The sequence below is a fragment of the Microtus pennsylvanicus genome, chromosome 8, assembly GCF_037038515.1.
Source record: "Microtus pennsylvanicus isolate mMicPen1 chromosome 8, mMicPen1.hap1, whole genome shotgun sequence".
Taxonomy (NCBI): domain Eukaryota; kingdom Metazoa; phylum Chordata; class Mammalia; order Rodentia; family Cricetidae; genus Microtus; species Microtus pennsylvanicus.
Window position 1 is genome coordinate 33,048,729 of NC_134586.1, and position 24,141 is coordinate 33,072,869.

At 47.4% G+C, this 24,141-nt stretch overlaps 1 protein-coding gene across 1 annotated transcript in view; it reads right to left on the minus strand.

Annotated features, from left to right (window-relative positions):
* The window catches only part of Slc6a11 (solute carrier family 6 member 11), a 123,310-nt gene extending 112,074 nt beyond the window's left edge, over nt 1-11,236 (minus strand). Inside the window, exons 1-4 of the mRNA XM_075983141.1 lie at nt 10,960-11,236; nt 7,850-7,984; nt 7,588-7,728; nt 5,021-5,111 (exon numbers count right to left, since the gene is read on the minus strand). Of these exons, the coding sequence (XP_075839256.1) occupies nt 5,021-5,111; nt 7,588-7,728; nt 7,850-7,984; nt 10,960-11,203 (611 nt within the window). The 5' untranslated portion in view covers nt 11,204-11,236. The remainder of the gene's footprint in view (nt 1-5,020; nt 5,112-7,587; nt 7,729-7,849; nt 7,985-10,959) is intronic.
* Between the last annotated feature and the right edge of the window lie 12,905 nt (nt 11,237-24,141).

Below are 24,141 nucleotides of genomic sequence, written 5' to 3' on the forward strand. Positions count from 1 at the left end.
GGACTTGATGCATAATGGTTACTAAGGGAAACCACCATGGCCCGATTTTGAAATGTGACATTAGAAAGACAAGCTGTCCCCCCCTACAAGCCCCTGCCAGAGTCAGAACCAGGACAGATGCAGGGTCTGGCTTGTCTTGTTGGCTGAATCATTTCAAATACATTCTGAAAAGGAAAAGTAAATTTTAAAATGGGTTTGATGTGGGTTGGGCTGGGCGCCCTCAGCAGTTGGATTTGATGATCATCTGTGGGTTTGTTTCACTAGTGTATTAGAGATGGGCACCTGTCATCTCTGCCTCCCTTAGATACAGTGTCTTTCTTACATGCAGCAAGAAGCAGGCATTTGTGGAATGTATGAACCAACAGGCAGCCCAAGCCGATGCTTTGACCAAGCATGGTGGCCCTGATGTGAAGAACAGGGACACACTGGGGACCTGAGCACTAGTGGGGAAACTGTAAACAGGCTACAAAAGAAAAAGTCCAGGAAGCATGGCGGAGGGACAGTTCTGGGGAAACTGAACCAATAAGCAAGGGCTTCCAGGTGGAGAACTAAAAGGTTCTTCCCAGAGCCTCAGGATCAACTACCAACTCAAAGCCAGAAATAATCACAGCCCAGCAAAACATTCTCCAGCACTGGCTAGGTGGAATGTTCATGATGACCAGGGTATGTTGTGGAAGAGATGAGTCTAAATGATTCCAGTGAATACAGGATGGTTGGGAAGCTGGGTTTATCAAAGATATACAGATGGTCCCTTCAAATGACACAGCCATCAGCTCTCCTCAAATTCTTGGCTTTTCTCAGATCCTCACAGGATGATGTGAGCCCTCACCTAGTCTCTGTATACTCTGAGCTCTCTTCTGAGAGAATGAATTGTTGGAGTGTGACCAGACACCTGAGGAAGTGGTCAGTGTACAGCAGTCAAGACTGCGTAGATAATACAGACCCACTACAGAGCTGCTGTCTCGCACGGCCCTTCACCTGGAGTGACCAGGCAGCTGGAAAAGGCTGGTGTTGGATGCACAGTAAAGACTTAGTGCAGTGGTGCTGGAAGTGATGGGTGCTGGGGGATGGGAGGCTCAGTGCGGGGTGGGCTCCTGCCCCTTCTCATGTAGGGTTTTCTAGACTTTACCAACTGCTTGCCTTCCTCCTCCATCTGCTCATATTCTCAGTACTCACTGACAGCCTTCCCAAGCCTGCCAATGACCACACTGACTGAGAAACAGAGACAGTGGGCAAATACGTTACACACGTGATTCGGGCTAACAAGGTGGCTCAGTGGGCACCTGCCACCAAGCCTGAAGACAGGAGTGGAATCTTTAAGACCCATATGGTAGGAAAAGAGAACCAGTTCCCCAGAGTTGTCCCCTGGCCTCTCCACATGCATCGTGGCATGCATGTATCCCCTTAAAATGAAGAATACAAGGAAAACACAAACAACAAACCCTAAGGATTACACATATGTTGCAAAGGGGATGAGTGGTGTGTGGGGGAAACACACAGGGCCTCAAATAGATGTCGTGTCTTGATTCAGGTTGGTTTCCGTAAAAAAACACAAAAAATACTTTTTTTCACAGACCTCCAACGGTTTATGTGCAACATAAGCAAATGAAAACCTTTGCAGGGAACCCCCGCCCAGTATGATTGGAGAAAACCCTGCTGTCCCGCCCAGAACCAAAGTCTCTTCTCTAGAATGTATCTTTCAGAGGCTCCTTTCTGAGACTGACTGACTAGGCAGATGCCATTGGTTCTTATGCTGACTGCTACAAAGGCCGCAATCAAAAGGCATTTAGAAAACCCAAATAAATGAAGAGCTAGTTGAAGCATGTTCAAAAATGGACTGAAAACTCAATACAGGAGAGGTAATTTTCTTCAAATTAAGCTAATAGAAAAACAGACTTTCAGCCCAATCTCCACAAGGTTGTTTTCATTTAATTTTTATTGCTTAGGCTAAATAAGTTGATTCTAAAATTCATTTGGAACAGTAAGATCATTTTGAAAATGAACAGAGCATAGCCAGGTCAAGGGTCACAACAGCAACACCAGGGCAACATCTATAGAGATACAAGAAGATCAACTAGATGGGCAAAGACCATCAAAACAGACCAGTGCTTTTAGGAAAACCATGTCTAGTTGAGAAGACACTGCAAATTGGCTGAGAAGAGGTAAGGAACGGGTAACTGCTGAAGAAATCCAGTATCCACATAAAACAAATGCTGCATTTCCGCCTTTACCATACATAGTAACTGAAACATTAAAACTCTTGGGAGAAAATTCAGAAACTGTTTGTACAACTTTGGGGGAGGAAAATCATCCTAAATAAGAGGCCAACTGTACCAGGCACAAAGGAGAAACCGACACACACAATATCATTAAAATGGAAAATTCTGTATACCATAAGAAAACCCACATGCTGTGTAAAAATCCTACAACAGGGAAAATCACGCATTTAAAAGTATAAAGAATGTTTACCTAAAAGAAAACACAAACCAGAGAAAGACAGGAGTCTGGAGTTTATGGGCAAGGCATCAAAATTATGAAAAGATGCTCACCTCACCACCAATTAGAAAAATGCAAGTTTAAATTAGTGAAATACCATTTCACACTCATTACGCAGAAGAAATAAAACTTGACTGGAGAAGCAGAGGCAGGAGGATTGCTACAAGTTCAAGTTCAGTGTGGTCTACATAGCAAGTGTCAGGCCACCAGAGTTACAAAGCAAGACCCTGTCTAGAGAAAACAAAATGAAGCAAACAAAAAACACTTGCTCAGACGAAGTCCTGCATAGAAAGCAGAGCACTCACTTGGGGCTGGAGAGATGAGTCCGTGATTAAGAGCACTTATTGCTCTTGTAGAGGACCTGGGTTTGATTCCCAGGACCCACATGGCAGCTCACAGTGATCTTCCAGTTCCAGAGGATCTGACACCCTCTTCTGGCCTCTGAAGGCATTGCATTTATGTGATACACATACAAGCAGGCAAAGTAACCACAAACAAAATGAAATAATCTTTAAAAAATAAAAAGCGCCACTGAGGGAAAAGTGGAGCAGCAGAAATTCTTACAAGCTAATATTTAGGATACACATAAGAGCAATCTCCATATTATCTGATAAAACAGATGCCATGCATGGTCCACAGCCCGCCAGTTACACTCTAATGCATGATTTCGATGCATTCCCTTACCATATGGGTTGGAGAGCAAAACTCCAATGCAACAGCAGTGAAAGACGGCTTATGGGAATGGGTTGGAAATGTTACCAGGGGCCCAACAGAGATTCCTAAGGAAATGCTGAATTTGGACCCCTTGCTCCTCTCTCTCTCTCTCTCTCTCTCTCTCTCTCTCTCTCTCTCTCTCTCTCTTAAATATTTATTTTTATTTCATGTGCATGTGTCTGTATGGGGGTGTCAGATTCCCTGGAACTGGAGTTACAGACAGTTGTGAGCTGCCATGTGGGTGCTGGGTATTGAACCCAGGCCCTACTGGAAGAGCAGCCAGGTGCTTTTAACCACTGAGCCATCTCCCCAGCAACCCCCACCCCTTGCTCCTCTCTTGCTCTTCTGCTTTCGACAAAAGGATGGCTCAGGAGCCAACTCTTGCCAAGCACCAGTCTCTCCATCCTGAACTTCCAAACTCTACAAGTATAAGAAAGATAACAAATCTCTATTCTTTAGAAGCCACCCAGTTCCAGGTATTTTGTAGAGGTAACATAAAACAGACTAAGATGGGCTTGCAGACTAGAAACCATCAAGAAAATGCAGCTAGGTCAACTACTGTGGCGACGGGCAACAGTCTAACGCCATCAAGAAGATGGGGTAAATACAAGGTAACCATTCACACAATGCAACACTATTAAGGAGGTGTGTATAAGGAAGCCAGGATTATTGTATCCATATAGACTCATCTTAGAACCACCCCTGAGAAAGGAAACAAAGTAAAAACAAAACATAAGGCTTGGATTAACCAGTCCCGGAAATGTTTACAATAACTAAGGGGCATCTATTCTACTCTGGGGTACTTATGTAAGCAAAACAAACGCAAAGAGGGACAGGAGAATTAGGAATCTAATTTCAGCCAGACTTCTAGAGGGGAGGAAACAAATGATATCTGGAAAACAAATTAAAATCACTCATCTTATCATAAAATCATAAAATTATAAGATCAACCCACCATTCATCCCCATATGTTACTATTACTAATTAGCCCTAAGGTAGGGGAGACTTCATCCATGAAGTCAGGTCTCAGCAAACTGAGAAACCTCAGGGAGCATTTGGTTTAGCCTTTAACATGTACAGAAAAACCAACTATCTATAGCTGGGTGGGGGACAATCCTGCAGCAGAAGTTGGGGTGACTGTATACCTCCCGCAGGTTGTGCACCACACACTTCTACAGTGCATGCTTCACAAGGCACCTCAGGATGATGCTCCCCAGATGTGCATACAGCTTCCACAACTGCATTCCTCAGCCTTGTGAGGATCCCAGCACTTTAGAACTCTGGCAAAACTGTACCCGCTTCTGGGATGAGGGGTGCTTACCACCTTCCGGGTCCTTTCAACCTACATCCTTCTTAAATACATTTGAAAGCTGCCTCTCCTTTAAAGTGGATCTACTTTTTCGCACACTACTTCAGGTACCGAGAGCAAGATAGTCCCCACCCCAACCCCCCGAGATTTCAGTTTTCTAAGGCTAAATATACTCCTGGCTTTGCTTACGGCAAGCAAGAACTAGCTTCTCTGCTGCTCAGAATGAATTTTTAAACTGTTCTTTTACCAAGCAGTTCCTACCCTAATAAGCACTGGGCATGCTGACATGTTTTCAAGGAACCAGAATGAGTTCCTCTCAGCTGCTCCTATGGGATGCCCTGAAGGACCCCCACATATGCCTGCTTCTATAGCAGTCAGATGGCCATGGGAGCCAAGAAACATGGGGTGGAGGGAGTTGGGCTAGGTTTTTCCAGAAGGGATGGAGGGTGGGAGGGGATGGGGGACAGGGATGAGGACAGGGTCAGCTGATCCTTCACTTACTCCCAGAATTCCATGACCGGGGAGGTGGCATTCTGCAGGGACACATGACTGTAGTTGCTGACGTTCAGCTTCTGGAACTCCACACATTTCTCTGAGTGAGAACAAGACAAGACACATGCGGAGATTAAGCTTTATGGGGCTGAACCTGGGGAGGACAAGGTGTTGATGGCGCAGGCAGGTGGCGTTGGCAAACAGGGGTCAGAGCACAGAAGAATGCAAGCTTTGACAAGCTTCCCTGGTGGCCTGGCCTGGTTCTAACAGGAGTGGGAGGAGCAGGGCCAGACTCTGGCCCTTCCCAGAACCTACCCACATGTTGCCCCTGGCCTCATACCCGCACCATCTTCCAGTCTTCTCTTTCTCTGCTTAGCCCTGTCCATGACCTTGGCCTCTGTTGCCCAGTGGCCCTCTCTAAAAGAAACAGAACAGGTCACTCATGCCCAGTGGCTCTGATGGAGGTGGCACATAGCAAGAAGGGACTACCATAGCAGTCTGTTGAACTGAGGGCTGCAGGAACTGGCAGAACACACACCAAGGAAGCCCTTGGTTCCTTCATCCCCTCACTCACTCAGGTGAGTCAAAAAGTTAGTCATTCTCAAAAATTTGGTCGCAAGGAACTCTGCAGCAGAACCATCTTCATATCCAGGTACAGAGCAATCCTGAGCTGTCTCCTCCTCCAGGAAGCCTTCCCAGGATCTCCCTCTCCTGAATTCTAAGTAAATAAGACATCCAAGGAATCACCTTCTCTATCTCTTGGCTATGAAGAAAAAGAATCCAAGGCATTGTTGTATACCCCCTCCCTCTGTAAAGCTCACAGCCCACTAAAGACAGAACCAATAACTCCAGGCAGGGCTCCATTGCTGGCTGTCATTGACTTGGAACATGTTGGCCACCACAGACCCCGTATCTGCAGACACAGCTGCCTGTGCCACTAGGCTTCAGGTTCCCTAGGGGCAGAGCCTCCTGCACCAGCTCTTTAGGACCCAGGCATTCTTGCATCTCAGGGGCCAGTGAGGAGAGAGCTCTGCAACATCTGGCGTGCCTTCTTCTCACCGACGAACCCCAGTTACACCTGCCATAGGGACAGGGGCATCTTAGGCACAACAGGGGTTCACGTCACAGGCTTTGAAGAAAGGGGATGACAAGCCAGGGAGGTCTTTGCTCCACTGGGAACAAATAACCTGACTGTCTGCTTTCTTCTCGCTCCTCTTGGCTAGCCCTAGCTTATGCTGAAAGCAGGTGGGTCTGGGTGCTCCAGGGAGTCTGTAGTGGAGTCTAGAACCTGACATTGTCAGCAAGTATACCCCTGTCTGCTTCTGTGATGACAGTGTCCTTGGCTTGTATCAGACTCTAAAATGGTGCTTGCTAAATATTTTTCCTAAGAGTAATAATAAATTGGGTGTGGTAGTTCATTCCTGAAGACTCAGCTGATGGACCTTTATGAGTTCAAGACCAGCTTGGGCTACAGAGCAAGTCCCTGTCTCAAAACTAAAAAAAAACTAAACCCAAGCAGAATAAAACAAAGCAGGCAGGCAGGCAGGCAGGCAGGCAGACACATACACCCCACACTTCTTCAGACATTCAATACTTGTCGTGGAAAGCAAAAGTGATACAATCCATTGGTTATGCCTGCTCTGAGCACAGCAATTTCCGGAAAGGGCTAGATGGATATTCTCTTCAAGGTTGTCAAAGAAGTTATAATAGGATGACAGGTGAAAGGCAAACGGTGTATCAAAGTCAAAGGTGACCTACGAGACTCCCCACTATGTGGGGCTGGGCGGGGGAGGGGTTGCTGCCTTCAGATGGTTAGCGGGTTTGAACAAGTAACTTGGGTGTGGTGCTGGCAACTATTTCATCCTTAACAACAGCTGTTCCCCAGTCAGTGGCTGTGTCTGCTGCTGTCAAGTAGGGAGGCTGCCAGAGAAGAAATTCTTTAAGAGTAGTTGGGTGGCTGAAGAGTTGGCTCAGCAGTTAGGAGCACTGACTGCTCTTCCAGAGGACTCTGGGTCGATTTCTAGCATCCACATGGTGGCTCATAAGCATCTGTTAACTCCAGCCCCAATGGATCTGACACCCCCTTCTGGCCTTCATGGGCACCGCATGAATATGGTCACATACATACATACATACAGACACATACTCATACACAAAAAATAAAATTAAGTGAATCTTTAAAAAGAGACTAAAAATCAGATTTCTATACAATGTCTTCTGACTTTCAAATTCTAGCAACCGAATGCATTTTCTAATTTGTGTTTGTTACCATAAATGCAATAATCTTAACTGCCCTTAATTTAGTCCAATTCCTTCATCTTATGGAAGAAGATGAACCACTCAGAGAAGTAGGGCTAGAGAGGGACTCCTGATCCCCAAGTTGCAGCCTAGAGCTTTGTCATACCCTAACTCTGTCTGCCTTACCTGTAACTGCTGAATATACCCTGGGTAGGTGACCACGTTCCAGAGGCCACTCCCAGGAAACTGAACTTATGACAGAGCCCAGAGAGTCAGGATGGATCACCAACCCCAACCCCCTCCACAGGACCGAGAGAGACCCAGCCTGGAGACCATACCTGTGTTCCACACATGCCCACAGGTGGCCCAGGGGAGCTCGGTGGTGAAGCAGTTGCTTAGGTAGAAGATGGCCCATGCCAGGATGATGATGTAATAGACATTGAGGTGCGCCTCGATCACCTGTGTTGCATAGCCAATGCCTGTGAGGACCAAGGGAAAAGAGCAGCTGGGGTCTCTGTCCTTTGAATCAGCCTTCGGCGACTCCGGGAAACTTGTCATCCATGAGGCAAAGTTTTCTTTGCTCACAAAATCAACACTTACCTTCAAACAAAGGGCAGACTTTCCTCCAGCAGGTAATGCCTCCTTCACTTGTGAACTGCCCCAGAGCCGTTTCCAGGAAGAAGACGGGAATTCCGCAGCAGATGAAAAACACCACATAGGGAATCAGGAATGCCCCTGTGGGGGTGCAGAAGGGTGACATGGAAGCTGGCCTGCCGTTTCTCCATCCACACCAGGCTCTGCAGTGGGTATCACCACAGGGCTGCACACAGTGCTCTTCCAGCTGCAATTCCAATCTGGCTGGGAGGGCTGGACCCAGAAAACATGGAGGGGGGCTTTGTGCCCTCGGCCACCTTTTACGTTATTCAACTCTCCCTTGCATCTCTGAGCCTCAACTTCTCCAGCCATAAAATGGGCTTTAATAATTAATATCTGCCACCGATCACTTCTCAGGATGACTAAAATGGGAATGTTAAAAATTGCTTTGTTTGATCAATTCTTTTTGTGTGAGATTTATTCTCTTTGAGCATGTAGAAGCCAGGGGCCATTGTCAAGCATCCTTCTCTATAATCTTGACCCCATTTTTGATACAGGGACTCTCGCTACACCTGGGGCTCACTGGCCTGGCTGGCCAGTGAGCGCCAGGAATCCTCCTGCCTCCACATTCGCAGTGCTTACATGACAGATGTGTACACTATGCCTGGCGGTTTATATGGGTGCTGAGGGTTCCAGCTCAGTCTTCATGCCTGAAGAGAATGCACTTTGCCAGCTGAGCCATGTCTCCAGCCCCACCCTGCCCTTTCCATCTCTTCTGTCCTCCAGCACAGATTAAGCTTGTTTCTATCAAGTGTGTTGTTCCCTAAACTCTAATCTTAAGGGTGGGTGAAGGAGACCACCCTTATTATATTATTATATAGCCTCCAAGAGATTTTTCTCATAAAGGAAAAAAAAAACCCTCTCAGGGAATTGTACAGTAAGAAGCACCAGGCTTCAAAGGGTTAAACACCCCTGCACATATGACTCAAGAAAGGAGCTGAATCCTAAGGAATTTGTAGCAAGGATCCCCCTGCTAAGCTGGTTAGGGGTAGCCTAGGTAAGGACCACCCTACACACAATGTCCATGGCCTGAGCCTTTCTGCAAAGTAAAGGAAATGAGCGAAGGGAGCATGAGCTCTTGGGACAGATGGGGACACTCCCTAAACCCCTCATTTTCTTTCTCCCATCTAATAACAAAGCATGAAAACAGAGTGTTCTTCATCCGATGTCATGAACGGAGGCTTTACCTGAAATTGCTTTTGCTAAATGAAGCCTCTTTAACCGCTGGATTAGCAACTGGATCAACAACCTTGATTAATCCCCGTAGTGTGGACCTATCAACTCAGCTTTGAAAGGGGCTTAGCCTTTTCTGGGCAAGGGACTAATTTAAGATTTTACCCTGTGAACAAGATACTTTCAACTACGCTGGGGATCTGTAAGTCCAGCCTGTGGATACGTTATTTTGAAAAGAAAGCACAGCCAAGCTAGATTGAAGGCAGCACCGTGTGTACCAGGGTAAGTGTTATCCGAGGCCTGAATCCAAATCTATTTGATTAAAAAGCTGAAGTGGCTCCCTTAAGACCCGGTCATTCACCTGTGAGCCTCGGAGAACCCAACAGATGACTCTGGGTGAAAGCCAGCTGGCCTGTGTCTCACAAAGCTAGTACTGTAATTCCTAAAATAACCAACAACCAAACTGGGGTGTCTGCACGGATGGAGGCTCTTGGCAAATCAAAGAGAGGGGAAAAAAAAAACCAACAATGAGTCATTTTTCAACTTTACTCACTACAACCTTAAAAACAGTTTGTAGCAGGATTTGTGATCAATCCAATTTATCTCCATTTTCGAATTTGCAGAAGACTTCTTGTTTAACATTTCCCAGACGAATAAAGATGCTAATATAGTTTCTGCCTCATGCCAACCTAAAGGGATCCCATAGCTTTCTAAGCAGACACAGCGGCTTCTAAAGGATCGGTCTGCACAGCGAGTCTGGGCCTGCTGCCTCCCCTTGCCAAGCCACGGGCACTGTTGGCCACTTCATTACCAGTGCAGGGCAGGCCTGGAGCAGCCTGCGCCTTCGGGGTGAATGTCCCCAAATAAAGGGCTTGGCCCAGGAAGTGTGGTCCACAGGCTCCTCAGCTGTTTGCACAGGAAGGCCCTGCTCTGTCTGCATCAGCCACCTTCTCCACCACCTTTTTAGGTCTGGAAGATTTTATTGAAGATTGGGATACCAAGATAGGCGAGGAAATGCTAAGACAGGCCTTTTCTGAGAGGAACTGTGCCACCACCGAAGCTTTTATTGGGATCTCTTGCTACTCTGCCATCCTATGGCAATATGAGGGGTGTGGGAGCATGGGGGTCCAAGCCCTGGTCTTAGCTAGGTGTGCTGAGAGCTTCTGGTCTCCCTCCAATATCTAAGCCTTTTCCACATACAAAATCAGCGTGGTTGCAGTTGTTGTGGGTGAGTCTGAGCCCAGTAAAAGAAACTGCTTGGTGCCAGTTTTTCCTCCAGAGAGGCCTAAAATACTTTCCCTAGAAATGTCCCGAAGAGCAAATTTAAAAGACCACAGAGACGAGCACACGGCAAAGCCTTCCCAAAAGTAGTTCCTGGAGTCAGCTCAAGCCTGCACGAAAACGAGGCCTTTGGGGTCAGAATCCCACTGTCGGCAGTAGTAAAACAGACTGCTTCTTGGACCCTTAGCCTCATCATCTTTGAGATCAGTAAAATCACTGATTTCCAAGGCAACCATGAGGCCAAAAGAAAAAAAAAGTACGAAGTCACAGCTAAAGCTGGGCCCCTACTCCTGGCACTTCAGGGAGAACAGCTGAGCCTCCGAGGCTAAATTAAAGGGCTTCTGCCTAAAATGCCAGCCAGTTGCCTGAACGCAGAGCTCCTGGTCCAGGTCTATCCCTCACGCAGGTGACAGACGCTGCTCCGGGCCTGGTGGCAGGTGGCAGGTGGTGGCGCACTCAGGTGCGAAGCAGATCCGTGCACGCAGGCGCACAGAAACAGGTGGGCCACCCCTCAGCTCACGGGGATTAAAAGGGGGGATCGGGACCGTGCACGAGGGGTGTCCTCCCCCATAGGTGTCGCCCCGCATCCCCACCGTACTCACCTCCGCCGTTCTTGTAGCACAGGTAGGGGAAGCGCCACACGTTGCCTAGCCCGATGATCTCGCCAGCTACGCTCAGCACGAACTCCACCTTGTTGTTCCAGTGGCCGCGCTCATGGACCGCTTTGTCGCGCGCCTCGCGCGTCCCCGCCGCGCCCCCGCCGCCGCCGCCGCCCAGCGCCTCGGACCCCCGCGCCTCCTCGGCCGCTTTCCCGTTGCCCAGGGGCAGCGCCTGCTCCGCAGTCATGGCCGCCCTGCCGCCTCGTGCGCCGGCCCCGGCTCTGCGCCGCCGCCCCGGGCGCCCGGGCTTTTGAGAGGCTCGAGCGGCGGGCGGGGGAGCCGGGGGTGGAGCCGAGGGAGCCGCCCGGCCGGGCCGCACGGGACCGGGACTCGGTACCCAGGCCACCTTCTGGCCCTCCTGAATCTCAAGGCGGGAACGATGTTGCTAGTCTGGTGATTTAACATTGCACGCCAGGCACCTCGCTCAGCACCTCGATCTTGCGTGCCCAGCACTTTGCGGTGCACTCAGCCCCTGCCCTTGCACGCAACTGGTTTGCTCAGTGCACGGGGTTTGCCCCCACAAACCCCACTCACTGCCCTCCGAGTGCAGACAGTAGTGGAATCCTCCATCCAAGTCTAAGTGGGCTATGAATGCAACACTTGAAGTTCTACCCCCTCTCTGTGATCTCTCCAAGCTTGGGCCTCAGTTTTCCCATCTCTACTCAGGGATGGATGGGGAGCTCTAACTTTTGAAAGGCCAACAGCTATGTCGGTCAAGTTCAGCTACAGGGGCCTGGCTGGGATGGGGTGGGACGTGAGATGAAAAGTACTGTGGAAGCTCCCGGATGACACTGATGGCGCTGGGCCTTCAGTTCCACCCTCTACCCCGTCCCTACACTGGAGTCTCAGTCACGAAGGTGTAGCATTGAGTGGGGACATCCAGAGAAGGGAGCAGGCAAATCTAAGTTGAACGTCTTGTTTCACCTATATGAGCTGTGTGACATCGGTCAGTCTCCTGACGGCTTGGTCCTCAGTTTCCTGGTCTGCAAATGGCGTTTCCAACAATGCCTTCTTCGATTTGCTTCAGTTTTTTGTGGTCTGTTTGTTTTGGGGAAAGGTTAATGACAAGATGCTGATAAAGTACTCCTACAATAGAAATAAATGGTCAATGACCCTTAACGGTTATTATCACCGTGCAGTACATACATGCGTACATCCATGCATACATCTTGATCAACATGTCCCTCCATGTTGACGGTTATACAAACAGCAGACAATACCCTGTGACGATGGCAGAGAACTAGCATAACACGCTACACATGTGTCTAGAAAATATTCGCAGATAAAGGCAGAGGTGGGCATGTAACTCAGTAGAACAGTGCTCGCTAAGCTTGTGTCCAGCCCTGGCTTTTACCCGCAGGACCAGGCTGGAGCGGGGGGGGGGGGGGGGGGGGCAGATAGTGAAGACAGTTGGAGAGTTGACAGCTTGGTCCCCTGCCTGTGGTGCCATCAGCTGACAGCAGAACCTCTAAGAGACAAGGCCTTAGAGAAAGATCTCCAGGTTATTGGGGACATGTGTTTGCTGGGAATGTGAGAGTCCACCATCCTCAGGAGGGTCTCTCCTGTCATCCTGAGGTAAGCCTTCGCTGCCCCTATGACACACTACTTCAGCGTGACTCCAAAGTGCAGGAGCCTCTAGGAACCAGTGCCTGATACACTTTGGAAGCTGGTTCTTGAGCTCTTTGTTACAGGGCTGAAGAGCTGACTGGCTGACAAGGGGAGGAAGGAGACGCTGTCATGAAGGGGCCTTCAGAGAGGGGCAGACTTCTTGCACACCTGCAGAGCAGACTCCCTGTGTAGTCCTGGGTACCTATGGTCCCAGGGCTCCTGAGTACCCTGCCTCGAGGCCCTCAGACACAATCTAGATGCCCTTTTCCTGGCTCACAGCATTTTTTGAAAGAATAAATGGAGTGCTGGGGTTGCCCTCTGAGGACCAGGCTGCGAACTCCCAGCCCTGCTCAGACTGATTCGTAGGCTCCTCCACCTACAGCCTGACTGTGCTCTAGGTGACTGTGCACCTCCCTCCCTCCCTCCCTCCCTCCCTCCCTCCCTCCCTCCCTCCCTCCCTCCCTCCCTCCCTCTCTCCTTCCCTTTCTGCAGATCCCACTCATCTGGTCTTTGTTGTCCCACCCCATATCCCTGGTTGCTTGTTCTGATCTGCCCTTTCCCACCCAACTAAGTACTAATGGTTGCCATACCCTTCTGTCAGGTGTTAAAAAGCTACAATCCTGCAGGTTGCTCAGGGCGAAGGTCTAGCTTCATACCGTACATCTCTGCTGGCTGTGTTTTGTCAACTGGACACAAGTCAGGGTCATTTGTGAAGAAGGAGCTTCATTTCAGAAAATGCCACCATCAGAATGCCTGTGGTATATTTTCTTCATTGATGGATGTGGGAAGGTCTGGGCCACTGTTGGACATTGTCACCCCTGAACTGGTGGTCTTGAGTTAAAGAAGAAGGCAGTCTGAGCAAGCCATGGGGAGCAAACCAGTCAGCTCTGTTACTTTGGCTTCAGTTCCTGCCTCGAGTTCCTGCCCAGCTTCCCTCGGTGAAGGACTATAAGCTGTACAATGAAGCAAACCCAAGTTGCATTCAGTCACGGTGTCTCTCACAGCAATGGAAACCCAAACTATGATACAAGTTCTGTGCCTTTGAACTGTCCCTCCATGGCTTCAGGCTCCATCCGTCAAATGGGTTCATATTACTTCTCACCTCAGAGAGACCTGAAGACGACAGGCCTTGGCTTGTTTCTGAACAGTGGCTGCTACTTGGAATGTCAGGAGGAAGAGGAGAGCGGCTACAGTGTCTTGCTGACAGCCCTCAGTGACTCTCCTTTTCCTACCAGAGAAACACAAACTGTCTACCTTGACATCAAGTCCTCTCACCTTCTGGTCGTCCCACAGTTCCCTTCTAAATCAAAGCTCATTTTCTCACATGCTCAGACCAGTATTTTCTCTCCTTCTGGCGATCACTAGTACTTCGGATAAAATAACAATTGTGGAAGGAATTCATTTTCAACTCATGCCCTTGTGTCCAGCAGTGCATAGTAACTAGGACTCGATCTGTTCTCTGAGCAGCCACATCAAAAGTTAGAGCTTATTCCTGTCTTCATGTTGGAGAGCTTATTGTTACCCTAGAGCCCTGGGAAAGCTCCTTCAAAACTGAAGTAAGCCCCCCCCCCATTTCCCATGGAGCTCAATAGGGTGAGCTCCAGGGACTGAGTTCTCTGAGCTATTTATGGTTCACTCTTTTTCTCATCACTGTGACAAAATACCTGACCAAAGCAATTTATTTGGTGTTAGAGGAGGCCGCTTGTTGACTCCCAGCTGCCCAGCCCCAAAATAATCACACAAAACTGTATAATTTAAATCACTGCTTGGCTCATTAGCTCTAGCTTCTTATTGGCTAACTCTTACATATTAATATAACCCATTTCTATTAATGTGTATCGCCACGGGACTGTGGATTATGGGGGGGGGTGAGTTCCTGCATCTATCTCCAGCAGGGCTACATAGCTTCTCTCTGACTCCGCCCTTCTTTCTCCCAGCATTCAGTCCAGTCCTCCCCACCTATCTCTGCTCGCCCACGCCCTGCTCTGCTATAGGCTCAAAGAAGTTTTTTATTCATTAATGATAATCACAACATAAAGAGGGAAATCCCACATGAATCTGGCTCACATTTTGAAGGCATAGCCCTCTGTGAGGGGAAAATCACCATGGCAGAGTTTGTGGCAGCTGGTCACTTCAAAACCAAAGTCAAGAAACAGAGGGATGAAGGCTGGCACTCAGTTCGGCTTCTCCTTTTTGTTCAGTCAGGACCCACAGATAAAGTAAACTCTGGGCTGTCATCAATGACACAGAGCTCCCGGAGGTGACTTCTCAGCCCAAAGAGTCCAGGATAGAATTTACTAAGCACACAAGTCTGAGGTCACAGTTTTCTGCAAAACTTGGTTTTGCTGATACCAACAGCTAGTTTTCTGATAGATTGGCAATAGCCCCAGTTCCTCCTCCTTCTCTGTAGCTGTGGAATTTTCTGGATGTCTTTTCAGAGTCCCCACAGCAGAAGAGTTCCACCATGAGCTTACTTTGGCCCTGGTTCTAAGTCCTCTTTTTCTGTCAATACTATGGGAACTGTCTTTCTCAGGTGGCTCAGGAAGAGAATAAATCCCATCTTCGCTGCGGTGTCCAGGACAAACAGAGACCCCAAAGAGGGCCCATTCCACCTACTCCCAGGCCTCCCAGCTAGCCCAGCTCAGAACCCCACCATCAGCAGTCCAATCTGCTGGCCTTATTACTTACAACTCTAGAATAGTCTACTGTTGTTGGGGTTTCTGTCCTGCCCAGTTCCCACAATTGTTAAGTCCCAAAGAAATCATACAGTGGTCTACATTAGTTATAAACTGATTATCCAATTATCTCAAACTTCTTATTAACTCTTTTAACTTTTATTAGTCCATTATTCTTGCCTATGTTAGCCACGTGGCTCAGTACCTTATTCAGCGAGGCAGTCATATCTTACTTCTTCTGTGACTGGGACAGGACTCCAGAAAGAGCTTCCCTCTTCCCAGAATTCTGTTCTTATCGACCTGCCTCTATTTCCTGTCTGGTTGTAGTGCCTATACTTCCTGCCTGGCTACTGGCGTTTATTTAAAATATAATTGACAGAATACAGACCATTGTGCTATTCTGAGCCACCAAGTATTAGCTTAGCCCACACACTTCTTAGATCGCCTCCCCGAATTTGCGCACAAGATACAAGTCATCATTGTAAATGCAGTTTAATATTTCCGTCTTCATTTATCATAAAATTCTTGGTGTACTCTCAGGACTCAGGGCACCTCTCAGAGGAAGTCATGCTTTGTAGAATTTTATACATCACATTTTGGAGGTATCCTGGTCAAGTAAATAGGGAAATACTTGTTACTTTGATGCTGTTTATTCAGGCTCAGGAAGCCATCTTTATAATTGGACCAGAACAAACATGGAAGGCTTTCCTGGTAATGCCTCCCTTCCCTGTCCCTTGCTAATCTAATTTTTATTGAAAGTGATTACCTTGTGCCACCTTACCTAGGATAGCCTTCTGGAAGAAGAATATGCTAAAAATGACCTGGATTTCCAGTGAATAATTAGATGACTGGCTGTGTGTGGGTGGTGATTCTGATTTTGTACCATAGTGGATTGAATTGGTGGTCCTGCCTCTTAACCTCATTCTCATCTTGGTCTCCATCCTTGTTCTTGCTGTGGCCCCCATGGTGGGCGCACTTCTCTAACCCTTTACTTTGGATTTGATCGATGTCTTGAATCTGATGATGTTACCTTGTAAAGAACTTGCCTTGTACCTGCTGCCCTATCAGCCTGGCTTCCCAAAAGAGGTCACAGAGCACGCACACCTGTGCCAAGCCCCAAATCCAAAGCCTGAAGGCAGGCTGTCCGAGTCAACTGAGTCACAGGATGACAGACCATGCTCGCTGTCACGTACCAGCGTGATTCCGAGGTTGCTGCACAGCAGACGATGACAGCACACAGCAGGCTCTGCATGACTGTCACCCATGCCTCTGTGCTGTTGCACACACACCGCTGAGGGCTAATAAACACGGCAATATCTTTCTTCTTTGAATGAACAAATTGTGCCTCAGAGAGCTTGAGTGACTTACTCAGAACCACTCAACGCACCTCTCTGTCTTGGGTTTTACAGTTTGAAGTCTGGCCTCAGCTGTTTTCTAAGCAGTGATTTTAGCCATGTAAACTTGTTGCTACAAATGGAAAAGGCTGAGGATGAAAGAGGCTGCTTGTCTTCTTCATCTAAGGGGAGAAAACCCATTCGCACTAGCTCAGAGCTCAGCCATTGCATCCTGGGTAGAATGTCACCTTTGGAGGAGCCCCCTTATGGAGCCTGTGTATATGGATGTGTGGTTTTTAAATTCCAGGTCTGTAGTCTTGCCTGTGAGTGCAGGCTCTCTGGAGCTGCCCAGCACCTAGTGTGTGAGCGCATGTGGTTCCTTCTAGACTGAGAATCCCCCAGTTTGCCCCTGCGCTCTTCAGTGCTGGAGCTCAGATCTTTAATGACAGTCAGTGAGTGACACACGAGGGAGGAAAGGCTTCTGGGAACGTAGAATCCATCACTCAGGATGTACTTGCTGTGGGGCACCATGCATGCTGTCCCTCTGCAGTGGCCCCTGAAATTACACAACAGGGTGACCCTGAGCCCCTTAGGACAGGTCATATCTGATCCCGGGTTTTAGTTGGTAAAATGCCATGCTCCCTCTTGTCAAATTTGCTCATGTCCTTCCTGATGATGACATGTCCTGTAGCCCCGGATAGACAGTGCCTTGTAGCTGTGCTCTGACAGTTCTGAGCCCTACATGGAGTTTGGTTTTCATAGCTTAAAATTTATAAAGTAGGCCCGGGAAGAGATGAATAATAATAATAAAATTATGAAATCAAGTTACAGCTACAAAAAATATTTAAAACTTAGAATTTAAAAGCCAGGCATGGAAGTGCACTCCTTTAATCCCAGTACTCAGGAGGCACTGTGGATCTCTGTAAGTTCAAGGCCAGCCTGGTCTACAAAGTGAACCCACCTCCCATCTCAATAAATAAGTAGATAAAATTAAGAACTTATTTCCAGAATTTTCCACTTAATACTATCAGACTATAACTCACCATAAATGGAACATGGAAAATAATTAGATGGATAACAGGGACCCTGTGTATGCAGGTGCTCAAATATTTCTTTCTTAGAGAGCAGTGAGGCCCAAGAATAGATTCATTGTTCAGTGCCATGCAGGAACAAAGTATCACTCTCAGGTTCGCAGCAGGAGGCAGTAAGTTCAGATGGGAACCCTTTGTTGGGCAAGCCTGCAGGACGTTACAAGGGAGTTGGGGACATAAGTCACAGGTGGACAAGCATTTCGTCAATGTTGCCCTTCAGATGAAGCTCTTCTCACGAGGAAGGGAAGATGTTTGGTAGCCACAGCACTCCCTTTAGGTCTCTTTAGTGGTGTCACTGACTACCTATATGACCCAGACCTCAACCCCAAGCCCTGTAGTCCTCCTCCATTGCAGCTCTCTCTTGTCTCAGCTTCCCCACCACCATGTAGAGTACAGTCAGAGGCAGAGTCAACCCCATGTGAAGTGCAGAGTCTGGGGAAAGGCTCTCCGAAGCATGTAGCCTTTCTCTTCAGAGTCCTGGTTTTGCAGCCAGCTGAAGCCAGGTTAAAAACTAGAATCTTCTGCCCATGGAGAGCTTATTCCTGGAGACTAACTGTTCTGACAACAAGAAAAACATAAACTCTCTCTAGAGGTTGTTAGACTGATTGTTGATCGAGTGTTTCACAGATTTGTCCTATCTAGCTGCTTGAATTTGTTTTTAATTTCATGTACCAACTGTAGTCATATCTAGTATTTTCTGCAAGTATTTTATAGCAGCTTTATTGATATTTATTTCACATGCATTGTAGCCCATCCATTTAAAGTGGACGACATAGATGGCCAACCATGAGCATAAACAATTCCCATAACAGAAACTCTAGTTTCTGTTACCTCTGCAAGGATAAGAAATGCTGTTCCCTTTGAACTATCACTTCATATGCCTCCCTCCAGCCCTAGACTATTCTGTCTTCTGCCTTTGTGCTTTCCCCTATTCAGAGGGCATGACCAGACCAGAAGCATGCATGACTTTCCCACTCAGCTCCTTTCCTGTAACAGTCCTTTGGAGATGCCTCCCTGGAGGAGCATCCACCCTTTCCTTGGCTGCAGAATGCTCTGCCAGATTTTATCTACTCATCAGTGAAAATTTGGGTTGCTTGCAGGTCAGGGCTCTTACTTCTCTGAGCATCCCTGTACGAACCTTTTTGCATGGACACATGACCTTACTTCTCTTGGGTATATCCTTGGAAGAGAATTGCTAGGTCATAGGCAATTGTTTTGCCTTTTGAGGTGCCTCTGGCCTTTTTATTTTTTCTGAAGCAGCTGACCTGTTGAACCTTTTCCCCAGGTTTTCATGAAGGTTCTTGCTACATCTAGCTGTAGCAAGCACATCCCTGCCAACATCTGTTAGCATCTGTGATCATATATATAAAACCGTTCTAATGGGTGCAGCTTGGTTGACTTCGGCTCTAGTCTCTGCTCTCTTTCCTCATTCTATAGAATTAATTTTTGAGGCAGTGTTCTGCTTTGTAACTCATACTGACCTACAATAGTCTGGCCTCAAACTTGACATTCTCCTGCATCTGCCTTCCAAGCGCTGGGATTACAGATGTACACCACCATGCCCAGTTCCTTTGTTACAAGACTTGGCCTTGTAACTTGAACTGACAGCATTATTGCTGCGATAGAAGGCAGCCTATATATCATGAAAGCACAGATTAGCCATCCATGATCTAAAGGTTCAAAACACACAATATTTCCCAATCAAAAACCTCTCGGGAGTTGCCAAGATACCACGATATGGGGTCCAAAGCAAGAGAGCTCATTGTGTATGCTCAGCATGAGTATATGTTCATGTGGGTAGCATGTGTGTGTGTTGTGTTATCTTCCGGAGTCACTTACCTTGTTTTGTGGGTCAAGGTCTCTCACTGTACTGGAGTTTACAAGCTATACTACATAGCCTTTCTTGGTTCTCCCAGCCCTGACATTACAAGTATGCCTTCTATGCCTGGCTTTTTACATGGGTTCAGAGAATCATATACAAGTCTTCATGCCTACACATGCAAGTACTTTATTGTTCTCTCTCTCTCTCTCTCTCTCTCTCTCTCTCACACACACACACACACACACACACACACACACACACACTACTGTGCTAGTTTTGAGTCAACTTGACCCAAGCTTTGTTTATCTAAGATGGGGGAACCCCAATTAAGAAGATGCCTCCATAAGACTGGCTGTAGGCAAACCTATAGGGTATTTCCTTAGTGATTGATGGGGGAGGGCATAGCCATTGTTGGTGGCACCATCCCTGGGCTGGTGGTCCTGGATTCTATAAGAAAGCAGGTTGAGCTAACCGTGAGGAGCAAGCCAGTAAACAGGATTCCTCAGTGGTCTCGGAATCAGCTCCTGATTCCAGGTTTCTGCCCTGTTCGAGTTCCCGTCCTGACTCCCTTTGATGATGAACTATGATGTGGAAGCATAAGGCATATAAGCCCTTTCCTCCCTAACTTGCTTTTGGTCATGGTGTTCTATCCCAGCAATAGTAGCCCTGACACACACACACACACACACACACACAGACATGCCTGCACACACGTGTGTCCACACATGCATGCACGCCTCTCTCTCAAATCTAAAACATTTTCTGGCAGCAGGCATTGCAGACTGTGCAGAGGTAGCACCTGTCTGTGCTGCATGCTCTGATTGACATTTCCTGTGTTTTGAAAAACAGCAGTCTAATTCACACAAGGGTTTTATCAAGGTGTGGCACACAGGTGGTGCGTAATAAAAGTCTAGCTGTCACTCTATTGATGACAAACATGTAAAATCGCGAGCTTGTCTTTGGAGAAAATCAGGTACAAGCAGAGATCAGAAGACCCTTATTAAAGAGAGTGGTGCATCAGGGTGCAGAGCAAGGGGAGCAGGAGGCCCTGGCTTCCATCCCCAGCAGTCGGGGGAGGGGAGGAAGAAGGAGTATCCAGCTGGTTAGAAACGGATATCTGTACTGATTGTTCCTTGTCAAGCTGACACAAACCTAAATGAGAAGAGGGAATCTTAATTGCGAAAATGCCTTGTAAGGTTGGTCTGTAGGCATCTGTAGGGCATGTTCTTGATTAATGACTGATTGGGAGGGTTCAGTCTACTGTGGGTGGTGTTCTTCTGATCTCCACTTGTACCTGATTTTGAGTTGTGTAGGAAAGCAGGCTGAACAAGTCCTGAGGTAAGCCAGCAAGCATCACTTCTCCATGACCTCCATGTTTGTGATTGGATTCCTGCCCTGACTTCTCTGGATGGCCGACTGCTACTGTGAGCTGGAACAAACCCTTTCCACCCCAGGGCAAGGCTCTCACTGTGTTTAATCACAGCAATAGAAACCCTAAGACAGCATCTCGAGAGCAGTGAAAGCTGGACCACAGAGTTCACCAAGTAGGATTAACTAGAAATCCGAGGTCAGCATTCAGGCGGCAGATGTCGAGCCTGGGTTCTAAGTCTCCCTTTCATTTTCATGTATAAATTCCTCAAGCTTGTCTGGCACTGTGATACCTAGGCTGCCAGTGCTGCTGTCCCTCCTGGCCCCAGCTCTTGCTGTGGCAGCTCACACACTAAGAGAACAGCACAGGAAAGGACTCATGACCTCATGGCTTGCGTCAGAGCTCAGAGAGGCACAGAAACCTCTGTGTTCACCATCTCCTAGGTGATACCTAGGTACCCATTTTCTTATTGAGAACTCTTCTTGGCTCTTCATGTTACCTCTTTGCACAGGTGTCCACAAGCTCTCCTCCGTAGACAGATTACCTAATCAAAATGGGTTCACACCACCACTAGTAACAAAGAGCTTGTTAGAGATGCAGAATCCGAGGCCCCATCCTGGGCTTGCTCAGTCAGGACCCACATCTTGAGATGCTCAGGTATTTCAAGCACCTGCTAACATTTCTGAAAACCAAAGATTGAATATTCATCTAAAGCCCCAATGTGAGCAACTGCCCTTCCCCAGCCTCTGCTAAGTGCTGGGCATATAGAATTGAACCCGACCCCCACTACTGCTACTAGGAAGGTTCTATGTAGCCAGGGAGACAGATGAGAAACCAAAGATTCCAGACCTTCCACTGACCTTGGGGTTTTCTTACGATTGAGAAAGTAATTGCTTTATTGATTTTTCTAAAAATGAATTGCTTTGGACTCCATGGTAGGCTGCCATGGGTGGCAGGGTCTGACGAGTGTGCTGTTTCTTTCCTGTTTGTCTTCTTCCTGGTCCTCTGGGAAGCATCTCCTCCATTCAGTTTTAAAGCTTCTTTACTGGGGTATGACGGGCAATTAGTGCATACTTATATAAGCTGATGAGTTTGGAGAAAAGTATGTGCCTATGAGTTCTCCCCACAAACACGCCACCACCTGCCTGATGAGGAGGAGGATGGTTAGTGATGAAGAATGAGAATGGTAGTGGTGGTGACAATGATGGCGGTGGTCCTGGTGATGATGGTGTGATAGTCATGGTGATGAGGATAGTAAAGATGGTGGTAGTAGTGATGATGATGGTGGTGATTAAAGACATTCAAAGTAACATTTACCTTCTTAGATTTCTGAGTCTTATGCTCTGTGTTATGCATCTCTAGAGTTTATTCATCGTGTAGAACTGAAAAATACATCTTTAACACTTTTCTCATCACAGTGACAAAATATCTAACAGAATCAACATAAAGGAGGAAAGATTTATTTTGGTCACTGTTCCAGAAGTTGAGTCCATCATAGCAAGGAAGGCTTGATGGAGATGGCATAGAAGGGAAGGCATGACAGGGATACCCTGTAGGGTATTGCCAAAGGCACTTTGGGACTGGCACAGTGGGGAAGGCATGGTGGGGATGGCCCATTGGGGAAGGCATGGTGAAGCTGGCCCGTTGGGAAAGACCCAGTGGGAATAGCATGGTGGAATCCCGGTGGGGCAGTTCTATTGTAATAGAATGTTAGGGTGGTTTCTCACTTGACTGTGAAAGGAAGCAGAGAGTTGGATCAGGAGTGTGGTTAGGCTGTGACCCTGATTGCCTCCCCCACCAGTTTCACTAGTGATTCCTCCTGCTCCAAAGTTTCCAGTCTTCCAAAGCATGGCCATCTGGGGACCAGGTGTTCACCCATGTGAGGGGACATTTCACATTCCAACTAGAATAGCCGCTGTGTCTTCCTCCCTGGTCAGCTAAACTCTCCTTCCATGAGCATAACTACTTTTAGATTCCTAATGTGTGCATCATCTCATATTTGCCCCTCTACATCTGGTCTGTTTCATCTCACATACTAGTCTCCGGGTTCATTTGTGTTCTCACAAAGAGCAGGGTTTCTGCTTCTTTGAAGGTTGGGTGATATTCCATTTCATGAATATACCACAAATTTTTTTTGCCTTATCCATTTGCTCACTGATAAATATTTGCTTTGTTTTCATGCCCCAGCTGTCATGAGCAATGCTGTGGTAGGCGTGTAGATAAATTGTCAAGATCCTGGTTTCAGTTCCTGGAATCTGTAACCCAAAATGAGATTGCTAGATTGTATGGTAGTTGTCGTTTTAGTTCTAGAGACATCTCTGTATTGTTTTCCAGAGCAGTGATCCAGTTCCCTGCCCATACACAGCACACATGTCTCCGTTTCCACGTCCTTGCCAACACACATCGTTCTTTGCTAACAACTACCTTAATTGTGTTTGCTTCGTATTTCTCCAAAGATTAATCACGGTGATCTCCTTTGTGTCTGTTGGTTTCTTTGCATGAATGTCTGTTATGCTCCTCTGTTCTGTTTTTTAAAAGCTAGGTTGGGTTAGAATGGTTTTGACTACTAAGTTGTAGGAGATTTTTGAGACAGGGTCTCTCGCTAGAGCCCTGGCTGACCAGGAGCTTGCTGTGTAGACCAGGCTGGCATCTGCCACCCAACTCTTGGAATTTCAGACTTATACTACCTTTCCCTGTTGAGTTCTCTGTATACCTCGAATAGAAACGGAATAGATGCAGGTTGCAGGGCCTGTAATTTATTCTGTTCCATGGGTTGGTTTTCCATTTTGCTGTGGTTTCCTTTGCTGTACTGTAGAGCTCTGATGTATACAAGTGATCTCCTACATGTAGCCCTTTGTCCCAGAGTCTGGCTTGTGGGTCAGTCTGCCTTCCCCACTAGATGGTACCCACCATGGAGCATATATAATAAACTGGGCATACCTTTACCACAATGCCTTTGTCCTTCATTATTGCTTATTGTTTCCACAGAGAAGAAAGTTATTCTTGATTCTTTCCTTTTTACAGACCTTTACCAATGCACTATAAGATTCTAGAACTACAGGTGTAATATTGGTGCTCTCATGGGTCCTGAGTGAAGGTTCTGGCTTGGCATGATGGCAGTGGAAAAATAAGTGAGGTGCAGACTTCAACAGCTCCCCAATGCCAGGTACCACACCCCAGTGGCATGGGTGTGGCTTTATCTTCACACTCCACAGAAGGGACAGGA